Source organism: Sapajus apella, unplaced genomic scaffold (genome assembly GCF_009761245.1).
Source record: "Sapajus apella isolate SASKATOON/1434 unplaced genomic scaffold, GSC_monkey_1.0 scaffold42, whole genome shotgun sequence".
Lineage (NCBI taxonomy): Eukaryota > Metazoa > Chordata > Mammalia > Primates > Cebidae > Sapajus > Sapajus apella.
This window is the reverse complement of record NW_022436982.1, coordinates 13432752-13446691: the sequence shown is the minus strand read 5'-3', so window position 1 is coordinate 13446691 and position 13940 is coordinate 13432752. Positions and strand designations below refer to the sequence as shown.

The following is a 13940-nucleotide window of genomic DNA, read 5'->3' as shown; positions in this document are numbered from 1 at the left end:
CAGATGGTTGTAGCTGTGTGGCATTATTTCTGAGGCCTCTGTTCTGTTCCATTGGTCTACATATCTGTTTTGGTAGCAGTATCATGCTGTTTTGATTACTGTAGACTTGTAGTATAGTTTGAAGTCAGGTAGCATGATGCCTCCAGTTTTGTTCTTTTTGCTTAGGATTGTCTTGCTATATGGGCTCTTCTTTGTTTCCATAGGAAATTTAAATCATTTTTTCTAATTATGTGAAGAAAGCCAACGGTAGCTTGAAGGGAACAGCATTGAATCTATAAGTTACTTTGGGCAGTATAGCCATTTTCACAATACTGACTCTTTCTAACCATGACCATGGAGTGTTTTTTCATTTGTTTGTGTCCTCTCTTATTTCCTTAAGCAGTGATTTGTAGTTCTCCTTGAAGAGGTCCTTCACATCTCTTCTAAGTTGTATTCCTAGGTATTTTGTTCTCTTTGTAGCAACTGTGAATGGGAGTTCACTCATGATTGGTCTCTCTGTTTGTCTATTATTGGTGTATAGGCATGCTTGTGATTTCTACACACTGATTTTTGTATCCTGAGACTGCTGAAGTTGCTTATCAGCTTAAGGAGATTTTGGGCTGAGACAATGCAGTTTTCTAAATATACAACGTCATCTACAAACAGACAATTTGACTTCCTCCTTTCCTAATTGAATACACTTATTTCTTTCTCTTGCCTGATTGTCCTGATTAGAACTACCAATACTATGCTGAATAGGAGTGGTGAGAGAGGACATCCTTGTCTTGTGCCGGTTTTCAAAGGGAATGCTTCCAGCTTTTGCCCATTCAGTAAGATACTGGCTGTGGGTTTGCCATAAATAGCTCTTATTATTTTTGAGATATGTTCCATGATTACCTAGTTTATTGAGTTTTTAGCATGAAGGGCTGTTGAATTTTATCGAAGACCTTTTCTGCATCTATTGAGATAATCATGTAGTTTTTGTCATTGGTTCTGTTTATGTGATGGATTACATTTATTGATTTGCATATGTTGAACCACATGCAAATCAATCTATTTGCAAAGTCCCTTTTACTAAATAAATTAATATTCATGGTTTCAGGAATTAGGCTGTGGCTATCTCGGGAGGACATTTTTCAGCATACCACTGGTGACCATCGCAGTAGTGTCAATTGCAAGCAGTGAAAATACTAAGTCAAATACTGGGAAATTGTCCTCCAAAAAGTTGCCACCACTTATAATATCGCAACAATATATTTTCCCTGAACTCATAAATAGAATTTAATTTCTCATAAGTATAATTTAATTTCAAACATTTGAATCTTTGCTCATCAGAGATGTGAACAATTTCACTGTATTCTTATAAAATGTAAACTTCTTTCATTAGTAGATTAAATATATACTTTGATCTTCTGGTTTTAGAGTCATGCTTAAAAAGTACAGTACTTTACATTCTAAGCAACAAAATATTCTGTACATTTTCCCCCATTATTTTTAGAAACTCAATCTCAAATCTATCTGCAGTTTATAAATATTAATGTAATTCTGTCTTAACTCTACCAAGAATTTTGAATTCATGACTTTAAAACATCTTCATCATTTTTAATTTTATTTATTTTGCTATTAGCCTTGCTTTCTTAGTACCTAATATTAATATCCGAATTTTGTTTTTATTTTGAATAAATTTATTTGAAGTGTTCTTTAAAAAAGAAAACTACAGTGATAGCTTTCAAAAATTAAACAAGTAAAGGGAATAAACATCACCTCCTCCCCATTTTTTCTTTTCAGAAGAAAATGGAATTTTCTTTTATCCAGAATAGGAGCAATTTCTTTATTTTACTGTGCTGAATATGGTCCTCCCTCAGAGATGTCCTCCTTCAGTGTTTGCTCCCCCTCTCTGGTTATATAGCACCTAATGTAATATGCTTCTCAGAAACAGAAACTGTTTTAGAAATCAGGATAGCTTTTCTTTCACTCTGAATAGGCAATCACATTCTAGCTCTATAACATTCAGAGAGGCAAGATACAAGATAGGAAATGAAAAGGATACCCTGGGACAGCCTTTTAGCAAAAACTGATAGAACTTGTTTTTCTTAACTAAATTACATTAATGAAGTGTTCAGTTGAAGCGCTGTTTTGAAACACTTCTTGAGTGAAGTGGAAGGCTGAGTATTTAAACTGATTAAACAGTTGAGACTTCACAAGTGCAGTGAAGATCAAATGTTACACTGGCGCTGCCATGCTAACAGCGCATGTCAGGCAGGGAACAAGAAAAGCAGCCCCAACAATGTATATCTACAACAAATGACTCACAAACCTGTATGATGACCACATCAACTCAGGGGTTGGAGTAGTAAGTGGGTGGGCAAAAGCTAATCAGAGAATACCCAGGTCTTCTAAATAACAATTTGGAAAATCATCTAAATAGGTCACACATTTTCATTAATTAAATTTGAGAGAAGCCAGTGGTCAGGATTTTGGTTGATATAAGTAAGCTACTTTAAGTTTCAGTTCATTTTCAGGTCTTTTTTCCCTGCCAGTTTCCTTTTTATCAGACAAAAGACTTCTAAAGGGAATGTTATAAGCCAATGTCATAATAAAGAGGTTATTTCCTCCCTTTAAAAGGAATGCTGACAGTGAAGTTTGAGAGACAAGCAGAGAAAGAGGTGCTGAATACGACCATAAGAAACCGTCTTGAATAGACGGAGACCTTAAGAAATCGTCATTGAGATATCTGATAGGCCACATACCCTAAGGAGGCTCTTTTCAGAGAACACCAAAGCATAGGCAATTAGCAAACATACGTTCTCTCCAGTTTGGGTTAAGATTGTATTTTTTTTTAAATCTTAGGGTCTTCTACATAGTAATGGATAACAGGAAAAGATTTAATGCAATATATTATAAATGTAATTGGATTTTAAGTTAAAGTAGATTTGTATTTTTTCCACCCAAGACAAATTAAAGTGAGCATGCCTATTTGTTTTCCTCATGATAAAGAAATAAAATCGTCAGGGCAATTTCAATGTGACTATTAATTATAAGTGACACGAATTACCCTCTTATAACGTGGAATTATGCCTCACAGCAATAGAGCTACTTAAGGCTCCTAATTGTCAGCACACTTAAAAGGAATTTATTTTCTGTAAAACACACAGGTGATCCTAGTTTTAATTAGGTCACACACATAATTCACTAGAGCCAATTATCTATTTCTAACTACAAACACACATTTCTTCAAATTCTGAAAACATCTCCAGAGGTAGATCTATACAAACTCTTCAAATGAAAACAGATTTTAGTTCAACGGTCAGTCCCGCCACTTGGCATCCAAGGAAGGACTTCTAATATGACTTTTTCCTATAAAATTTTTAGAGGAAAAGCCTCTTCCTGAGAAAAAGGGGAAACAGTTCCCTGTAAAGCGAGGGTAGGCATGCCAAGGTGCCCCAGGATCAAACGAATGTGACCATCTACTGCCGTTTTTGGTGTTTCACACCTTCACTGTGATTATACCAGTAGGGCTAGTGAGAGTCTGACTTCATCACAGGCAACCTCTTTCCTTCCAAGACACTCACCTGCGACTTCGGCTGCCTCCTCTATTTACAGGTCTCTCCATTTCAGAGTCATTGTCATTATCCTCCACTTCATCCGATTCCTCCTCATTGTCATCGGAATGCAGATCTTTCATTATAGACCTTAAAGGACCTGAGTAATGACAATGAACCACAGGCAATCAAACATGTACTCAAACACACTTAGCCATTTTAGAAACGGGAATGCTTACTAGCCTGAACATTGGATAAAAATCATCATCATATATATTTATACAATTTACAAGGCAAATTTGGTATAGTTTCTAAAACTCAATCTCTGCCAAAACATTATTGTTTTCATAATAGATTCCCAAACTGTTCATTAAAGAATCTCTATTTTCTAGGAAATTTTTTCTGTGTACTTTTCTTCCCTAAGAAAAATTATCCCTAAAAAGAAAAAGAAAGATCTATTAGTATGTTTTGTTAGGTTAATCCATGTATTGAAAAGTTGAGATTAATAAATCACTGTGGCTGTAACTTGTTCTTGGCAATGTAGCCTTTGTGTGGTAGTTTTTGATCTATTAAGGTTTAGCTGTTCCTTTTATTTCAAGGTCAATTTCAGGTCAAGCAAGCATTTCAGTCAAGTTCAGATTATAAAGTATTTCAATTCCATGGTGTAATATCCTACCTCTGATCTTCATATTGATCTTGGAACAAGGTCTTATTGCAGCAATGTTAAGCAGCCAATTTTCATTTTACTTTTTAAGAAATCGCTGGCAAAATACCAGCATGTATAAACATAAATAAGACCACATAATAAATCAGGTACCCAGAAAAATCAAGACAATATCCAGTATCAGACAGGAAAAAGAAAAAAAATCAAACTCTAATTTTATTCTAGGGCAGGACAGAAAGGAAAACACACACAAACACAAACTCATTAGTGTGGCTTATTTTCACTTTACTAGTCTAAATGTGAAGAAAAACAGATAGTTTTAATTTTAACAGAAGAGGTTATAAAGACAATGAAGAAAGAGAGGCACTTTCATTCTGAATTAGACCATTCTTAAAGTCTAATCTATGACAGAGATATATGAGATATTACTATCTTGACTCTCTACAATCTCTCATTCTGCAAAATCCAAATTTTTCTGCTTTTGTAGTGGGCTTATTTCTTTGAAAGTGAGTGAAACAAGACCTCTGCATAGCCAAAACAATCACTGTCTTTTATTTGATTTTTTCCTGGAGCTTAGCCTTAGTCCAAACACACACAACAATTTAATCCTTTTCAAAACATTCAAGGCCATCAGGAATTCAGTGCGGTCAATGAAAAAGGCAATGTTCAATATATGTGAAAACACAAATTCTACTTTGATATCTATGCATTTTTCATGTAAAAACAGTACACGTTTGAAGATTTTCCACATATACAAAAATGGAAAATATGATTAAATATTCTAGTTTAAATGTCTTTATTCTGAGTTCAAGTTAACACTTGACCATGAGTAGAGAAAAACAAAAGATAGCCAATTAGCATTTCCTTAAGAAAGACTATTAATATGTAGAAAAAAACGCAGGAGGAAAATTGAAAACCTATTCCCCTATGTCAAAGCCTTTTAAATACAGCTTTTGCTACTGTATTTCCTCTGGGAACTCCCTGGAATGGGTTGTGTCTATAATCCTTTGGTAGCAATGAGAATCTGATGGCAGGGACTAGAAAAAGGGGAATTTCTAGAGCCTTGCTTCATACATCAGAATAATACTCAATTGTATTCCTAAGGGAAATAAATATAACTGTATAAAAGCCAACTTATGATTCAAATAATAAAACAGTAGAAGATAGGTGATACATCAACCCATTAAGATGTTTTATGAGAAAAGCATCTCCTAGTTTGCAGGAGATGTTGATACCTTGTTGCCTGGTCTGGGATGGTGTGAAGCTGGAGCTGGAGCTGGAGCTGGAGCTGGCAGGACTGGGCTGTTCAGACTTTAAAGAGGAAGAAAAAGGCACCATCAATAAATTTACAGGACATCACACATTTAAAGTTGAAAACAATATTGTTGCTCAAAGCAGTCTCTTCAAAAACTATGATGAATTTCATTATGTCGAAGTACTAACACAGGAGCGTCATGTTACTTTTGTCGTCCCTACCTTATTTTTATTACATGCAGAAACAAGTATAAAAACTCAGGAATGAAGAGATAAACACCTGGGTGTTACATGAGAAAAGGGCCTGGCTTTGATTTCACTCCTATGTTTACTGCTATACAGGTCTCTCTCTTTTTTTAAATCATACTTTAAGTTTTGGGATACATGTGCAGAACATGCAGGTTTGTCACATAGGTGTATACACGTGCCATGGTGGTTTGCAGCATCCATGAACCTGTCATCTACATTAGGTATTTTTCCTAATGCTATCTCTCCCCAACCCCTATCCCCCAACAGGCCCCGGTGTGTAATGTTCCCCTCCTGCATCCATGTGTTCTTATTGTTCAACTCCCTCTTATGAGTGAGAACATGTGGTGTTTGGCTTGGTGTTAGTTTTCTGAGAATGACGGTTTTCAGCTTCATCCATGTCCCTGAAAAGGACATGAATTCATCCTTTTTTATGGCTGCATAGTATTCCATACTATTCCATAGTATTCCATGGTATATGTGCCACATTTTCTTTATCTGGTCTATCATTGATGGGCATTTGGGTTAGCTCCAAGTCTTCGCTATTGTGAACAGTGCTGCAATAAACATATGTGTGCATATGTCTTTATAATAGAATGATTTATAATCCTTTGGATATTTATCCAGTAATGGGATTGCTGGGTCGAATGGTATTTCTGGTTCTAGATCCTTGAGGAATCACCACATTGTCTTCCACATGCTTGAACTAATTTACACTTTCACCAACACTGTAAAGTGTTCCTATTTCTCCACATCCTTTTCAGCATCTATTGTTTCCTGACTTATGATCACCGTTTGAACTGGTGTGTGATGGTATCTCATTGTGGTTCTGATTTGCATTTCAAAAGAAAAAAATTCTACAGCCAAAAAACATGAAAAAAAAAAGCTCATCATCACTAGTCATTAGAGAAATACAGGTCTCTTTCTAAGAGATATCTTGATTACCCTTTCTATAATGTTTGATTGACTCAACTGGTCAAAGCACAGTAGTAATGTGGCTAAGGTTATTCGTTCAATCACATTATGAGCCAGTTAATTTCACTGCGGTCCAAGGCCATGACCCAACCCTAACCCTTTTCATCCACAGTTCACAAATGGAGGCCAATATCCACAACAATAACCAGACAGGTCCAAATGAGTCAAGGGAAAATGCTGCCATTCTTTTTTTTGTAAATTCTCTTTAATTCTACAGCCTATTAGAGGCAGGGAAAGAGTGTCACACACATACCCTAACCTTACTCTCTGAATTCTCCTTATCCTTTAATACCTAGAAAGTTCCATATTCTCTTTGACCCACCCCACTCAGTTCTCTACCTTCTCCAAAACCACTGAAATATAGCAGAAGTATCATCTGTTTTCTTGCTAGAGGTACGACAGTATTGCACTGCCTCTGACGTGTCTTTTCTGCCCATATACTCTGTAGACTGCCAGCACTTGAAAAATTAGGGGTCTGTCTTGTGCTTCTTCTAATCCTCGTACTCAGCATAATGCATTGCATACAAGGGGCACTTTTTATCTGTGACTAAAGACAGCACATTAACCCCTGTATTCCACCTTCTGCCACAGTTTTTACGAAAGACTCTATGGCAGGTAAAAACAGGCAAAGCAGACACATGGGCATAAGTATGCAAAGATACCGATCATACCAACACACTTGAATATTACATATTTAAGGCAAATTTATTTCAAGATAACTTGGTAATGCTCTTATAACCAAATTTATTTCCATCCTATTTTTAATATGCTCACAGTCTTAATTTGAGAAATATTTGAGGTTTCCTATGCATAGGACAAATCTTTTTACTTCAAAGTGACCAAATCAGAGGACAACCAAGAATGCAGCCAGAAATCACTAAATGAGGATGAAAATCTCAGTTTATATTTGTTTCTCACCACTAATTTTTTTCATCTCCCCTTCCAGCACTGAATTTTCACCCCCTTCTCCCAAGGTAGCACCAAGCTCTACCAACTTGGACACAAGGAAACACTTTCAGACATTCCTAATACACAATTCACATCCTCAGTCTGAATGGGAAAGCAGGTGTCAGCAATCTACCACTCATTCTGCAGGAAAAGAGCCAGGCAGGATCTCTAATGAGCAACAGGCGGCCTACCAACCCTTCAGCACTGCAAGACTTACTTGAGTATTGTAACACAATGTCTTACACATTGCTGTTTGTGGGCCACAAAGAAAAGTTGGTTTACAAGTGCAAATGCTCTGTGAGGTACTCTTCATTTCTGTTGAGTGGCTCTTCTACTGCTGAGCCCCAATGGTGAGTAACACAACTGAAAGGGCATTCAGTTGGCATTTATGTGCACTGCCCAGCTGTAAAACATTTCTCCCAGGGTTTGCAGAGTATTCCTCTTCCTCTCCAAGTTGCTCCTTTCAGCCATGAAAAGTGCCTGCAAATGATATTATTTTGATAGCTTTGGAAACCATCTGAGAGCCAAAAAGGAGGTTTCCGTACAGTGAGCTGAGAGAGCCCTAATTCCTCATCTTGCCTGGCTAGTTCACATTGCATTGAACTTAAAGGAGCCACTCTGCCAGAGCTATTTGCTGAGAGTGACATTAGCTAGGATGACGAGAAAATGGTGGCCATCTCTCCAACTATCCCACATGAAACATGACTCATCTGTCTCAAGCATCATGTCAATTCCAGAACCAAACCAGGAGGCAGCCTTCTTTAGCTTCTTACCCATAAACAAGGTTAATAATTCCACAGTTGCTGATCATCAAAAAACTGACCAATAGTAAAGAAACATAACACAACAGGAAAAAGGGCTTTTTATTCATTATTTATGATTAACACATTGCTTCTGCCACAAAGAATTTGAGAAGGTTTACAACAAAAGACATTAATTGTATAAGGACAGTCAAGTAGAAAGTTTAAAGCAAAAGAGCTGGATAAAGAAGGGTAAAATGCTGAAGAGTGGGCAACAACGCAATGTCCTAAAAGCTTTTGGTAGCCAGGACAAAACAAGCATTTGCAGGAGATGGGACCTTTAAAATGATCTAAGGCAGTGCATCTCACACTTACATGGACAATAGAACCACAGTGGGCTGGCCTCGGTGTCTCAGGCCTGTAATCTCGAGGTGGGTGGATCACAAACAAGGTCAGGTGTTTGAGACCAGCCAATATAGTGAAACCCCGTCTCTACTAAAAATGCAAAAAATAGACAGGCATGGTAGTGGGTGCCTGTATCCCAGCTACTTGGGGGGCTGAGGCAGGAGAATCGCTTGAACCTGGGAGGTAGAGTTTGCAGTGAGCTGAGATCGCGCCACTGCACTCCAGCCCAGGCAACAGTGCAAGACTCCGTCTCAAAAACAAACAAACCAAAACCATGGGAGGACTTGTTAAACACAGCCTGATGTTCCACCCAGGAGTTCCGGATTCAGTAGGTCGAGGGACACGGGCGAGTGGAACAGGAGCCTGAAGTTTATACAAGATCACAGGGAATGATGACACTGCAGGTCCAGGGACCAACCACACTGGTGAGAACCACTGATCGAGGACCCAGAGACTGATAATCACAGATATTCAGAAGAATTCTCTGGGAGAAGCCTATATACGAGGAGATTCTGATTTAACAGGTTGATAGTGGAAATCCAGGCATATTTATTAAAAAGTTTACACAAGAGATACTGATGAAAACTACAGGATGAAGCCACTGATTCTTTATTAGTCTGCCTTTCTTCCCTAAACACACAATTTTCAAAGAGTTTTAAATTTAAGAAAGCATAAGAGTAAATACAACATCAGAAAAATTAGAAAAAAAAATGGACTTATCCAGAGGCAGCCTGAAAGAACACAGCTGCCACTCAATGAAAACATTTATGAAGCATGTACAACCATGGTGTGGTGAAGACACCTTAAACAAACTTAACCCGCCTAGTACAGAATTCACCTGCGTGTTAACTGCTCAGAAAGCCACTCTGCTGCTAGAGGAAAGCTGTCACTGTCTTACATTTCATCAAGTCCAACCAACAGACTTGTAGTTCACTGTGAGTTATGTATTTTATTTTTTAAACATCTTATTCATCCTGGTTATATAAACTAAAGGTTACTTGCTTTACACACGAAAAAATTAATCATCAACAGGGCTAGATGAAGATCTTCACAGGCCTTAAGGATTGCCATGATGTAATACTCCCCTTTCCCCACCCCATTTCCTAGGAAACATTTTAAATATGTGCTTGTGTCTGTGTGCATGTGAGGGCATGCACATGTGTAAATGCTAAACCAAAAATGAAGAAAAGTCCAATAAGGTTCTGATTTTTTCCCCTTGCTCACTAATATAACACTTGTTTTTCAAATATCAAAATTCTCCTCACTAAAAAAATGTTTTACTTCTTCTTGCTGATCCTCTAACCACACACTTACCTGACCTACTGGGAAACGAAACGCTATGCATGAAGTTTCTTTAAATGGTATGTATGCTCCACAGTGATAAAACTACAGGCATCCTTTGTTTCCTCATACCATTTTTCCAACAACATGTGCTCACTCCATGTCTCTCCAGCACATACTGGAAATTCTTGCAACACCACAAATTTTTTCATTATTATTCTATCTGTTATGGTGATCGGAGATCAGTGATCTTTGATGCTACGATTTTAATTACTTTGCGGCACCACAAACCACACCCATGTAGCAAAATAAATGTGTGTGTCTGACTGCTCCACAAACCTGTCAATCCCCATCTTGCTCCTTCTCCTTGGGCCTCCCTATTCCCTGAGATACAATAATATTGAAATTAGGCCAATAAATAATCCTACAATAGCCTATAAATGTTCAAATGAAAGGAAGAGTCACACATTTCTCCCTTTTTTTTTTTTTTCCTGAGATGGAGTTTTGCTCTTGTCATCCAGGCTGGAATGCAATGGCACAATCTCGACTCACTGCAACCTCCGCCTTCCAGGTTCAAGTGATTCTCCTGCCTCGGCCTCCTAAGGCACTGGGATCATAGGTGTGCGCCACCATGCCAAGCTAATTTTTGTATTTTTGGTAGAGGTGGCATTTTGCCATGTTAGCCAGGTTGGTTTCAAACTCCTGACTTCAGGTGATCTACCCACCTCGGCCTCCCAAAGTGCTTGGATGACAGGCATAAGCCACCACACCCGGCCACATTTCTCACTTTAAATCAAAGCTAAAAATGATTAGACTTAGTGAAAAAGGCTTGTCAAGAGGGGACAGGCCAAAAGCTAGGCCTCTGGCACCAAATATTCAACCAAGTTGTGAATGCAAAGAAAAAGTTCTTGAATAAAAGTGCTACATCAGTGAACTCATGAATGATAAGAAGTCAAAACAGCCTTACTGCTGATACAGAGAAAGTTGTAGTGGTCTGGATATAAGATCACACCAGCCGCAACAGTCCCTTAAACCAAAGCCTAATCCAGCACAAGTCCCTAATTCTCTTTAATTTTATAAATTCTGAGAGATGAAGAAGCTTCAGATGGAAAGTTTAATGCTAGCAGAGGTTGGTTCGTGAGATTTAAGGAAATAAGCCATCTCCGTAACATAAAAGTGCAAGTTGAAGGAGCAAGAGCTGATACAGAAGCTGCAGCAAGTTATCCAGAAGATCTAGCTAACAACATTGATGAAGGTGGCTACCACAGACAGATTTTCTATGCAGATAAAACAGCCTTCTACTGGAAGAAGATGCCATCTAGAGCTTTCATAGCTAGATGGAAGTCAAGGCCTGGCTTCAAAGCTTCAAAGGACATGTTGACACTCTTTTTTTTTTTTTTTTTTTTGGGACGGAGTTTCGCTCTTGTTAACCAGGCTGGAGTGCAATGGCGCGATCTCGGCTCACCGCAACCTCCGCCTCCTGGGTTCAGGCAATTCTCCTGCCTCAGCCTCCTGAGTAGCTGGGATTACAGGCACACGCCACCATGCCCAGCTAATGTTTTGTATTTTTAGTAGAGACGGGGTTTCACTGTGTTGACCAGGATGGTCTCGATCTCTTGACCTCGTGATCCACCCGTCTCGGCCTCCCAAAGTGCTGGGATTACAGGCTTGAGCCACCACGCCCGGCCACTCTTTTTAGGGACTAATGCAACTGGTAAATTTTGAAGTTAATGCTCATTTACCATTCTGAAAATCCTAGGGTCCTTAAGATTTATGCTAAATCTACTCTGCCTTTGCTATAGAAATGGAACAACAAAGCCTGGATGATAGCACATCTGTTTACAGCATGGTTTACTAAATAGTTTGAGCCCACTGTTGAGACCTACTACCCAGAATAAAAGATAACTGTCAAAATATTATTGCTCATTGACAATGTACCTTGTCACTCGAAAGCTCTGAGGGAGATGTACAAGGAAATTTCATGCCTGCTAACACATTATTCCATAGCTCATGAATCAAGAAGTAATTTCAGCTTTCCAAATTCATTATTTAAGAAATACATCTTGTAAGGCCATAGCTAACATAGATAGTGATTCCTCTGAAGGATCTGAGCAAAGTAAATAAAAAACTTTCTGGAAAAAGGATTCACCATTCTAGATGCCATTATGAACATTCATGATTCACAAGAGGAGATCAAATTACGAACATTACAAGGAGTTTGGAAAAAGCTGAATTCAACCTTCATGGATAACTTTGAGGGGTTCAAGACTTTAGTGGAGGAAGTCACTGCAGATGTGGTGGAAACAGAAAGAGAATTAGAAGTGGAGTCTAAAGATGTGACTACAGTTCTGTAATCTCATAATATTTGAACGGATGAGCAAAGAAAGTTGTTTCTTGAGAGGGAATCTACTCCTGGTGAAAATGCTAGGAACACTGTTGAAATGACAATAAAGAATTTTGAATATTATATAAACTGAGTTGATAAAGCAGTGACAGGGTTTTAAAGAATTGAGTCCAATTCTACTGAGCTATCAAACAACCTCATCTGCTACAGATAAATCTTTTGTGAAAGGAAGAGTCAACCCATGCAGCAAACTTCACTGTCTTCTTTTCAAAAAATTGACACAGCCACTCATACCTTCAGCACCGCAATCGATCAGTAGTCATCAACATCCAGGCGAGACCTTCTACCAGCAAAAAGACTAGGATTAGCTGAAGGCTCAGATAATTGTAAGCATTTTTGGCAACAAGGTATATCTTAATAAGGTAATGTACATTGCCACATTTAATAGACTACAATATAGTATAAATATAACTTTTATATGCACTGGGAAACCAAAAACTTCACATGACTCATTTTATTGTGCTATTTGCTTCACTGCAATTGTCTGGAAACTAACCTGTAGTGTCCCGAAGATACGCCTACATATGCTTAAGTATCTTAATTCTACTACGTGCTAGTATATTTTTGCGAAGATTGCTTAAACCTTAGTTTGCTCATAGAGTGAGGGCACTGAACCTCACATAGAAGTGATTATGTTACATTGATATAATAAAGTAAAAACACTTAGCACACTGCTGTTCTAATGGTAGCTAATCAACATTTGGTTGCTACTATTATTTACAATAGGCCACCTCCTCTACTGCCTAAAACAAGATATATCTTTACTACTAAAACAATGGGCCTACCAGGATTTGCAATGCAATCTTCAACATTAAATGACTGTGCAAAATCATTTTGCAATGGATTTTCTACAGAGTATTACTTTGTCCAAGACAAGTAAGAAAACCACATATTTACAACTAGAAGTGTTTCAAAAGCAAGCACATGACAAGGTAGATCACAGGAGAAGGCCTGCATAAACTGGCACTGATCCTGTACTGAGGGCATACTTCCTCCATAGTTAACAAATGTCAAAAGTAGTTCTGTCTTTTCTAATGAGCAACTATATTTATGAACAGAATTTTGGTGATTTGATCTTTAATCAAAATAAAGAAAAAGGAGGGAGAATGTTATATACCTTTCTTTAGTGAAAAGGGAAAGAGTAAAGTATAACTAGTTAAATAGGAATTATTTCAGACACATTGCTACACTTTTCATAAATGTATACCTCGCCTGGAAACAGAACATCTATAGCCTGCCATAAAGATGATCTTTTCTTTGCACAAATATTCAGAAAGACTGTGGATGAATACAAATAAAAGAAGAAAACACAAATATAAGACACATTATTTACTTATCTGTTCAATTTTCATCATGGCCAACCGAAGTAGTAGGTTCTTCCCATAGTTCTAGGCCTTCTTTCATTAAAAAAAAATAATAATCTTACACATTATATAGCTTTTTTGTTTAACATAAAAAAACGCTTAAAAGTTTACCTCATTTAGTTTCTCCTCTGTGAGAAA

General features: G+C 37.7%; 1 protein-coding gene across 4 annotated transcripts in view; it reads right to left on the bottom strand.

The window, feature by feature from the left end:
- MLLT3 (MLLT3 super elongation complex subunit) overlaps positions 1–13940 on the bottom strand; it is a 269552-nt gene that overhangs the window by 20116 nt on the left and 235496 nt on the right. For all 4 annotated transcript variants that reach the window (XM_032300090.1, XM_032300091.1, XM_032300092.1 and 1 more), the window contains 2 exons: positions 5421–5496; positions 3552–3681 (listed from right to left, as the gene is read on the bottom strand). In XM_032300090.1, the coding sequence (XP_032155981.1) occupies positions 3552–3681; positions 5421–5496 (206 nt within the window). The remainder of the gene's footprint in view (positions 1–3551; positions 3682–5420; positions 5497–13940) is intronic.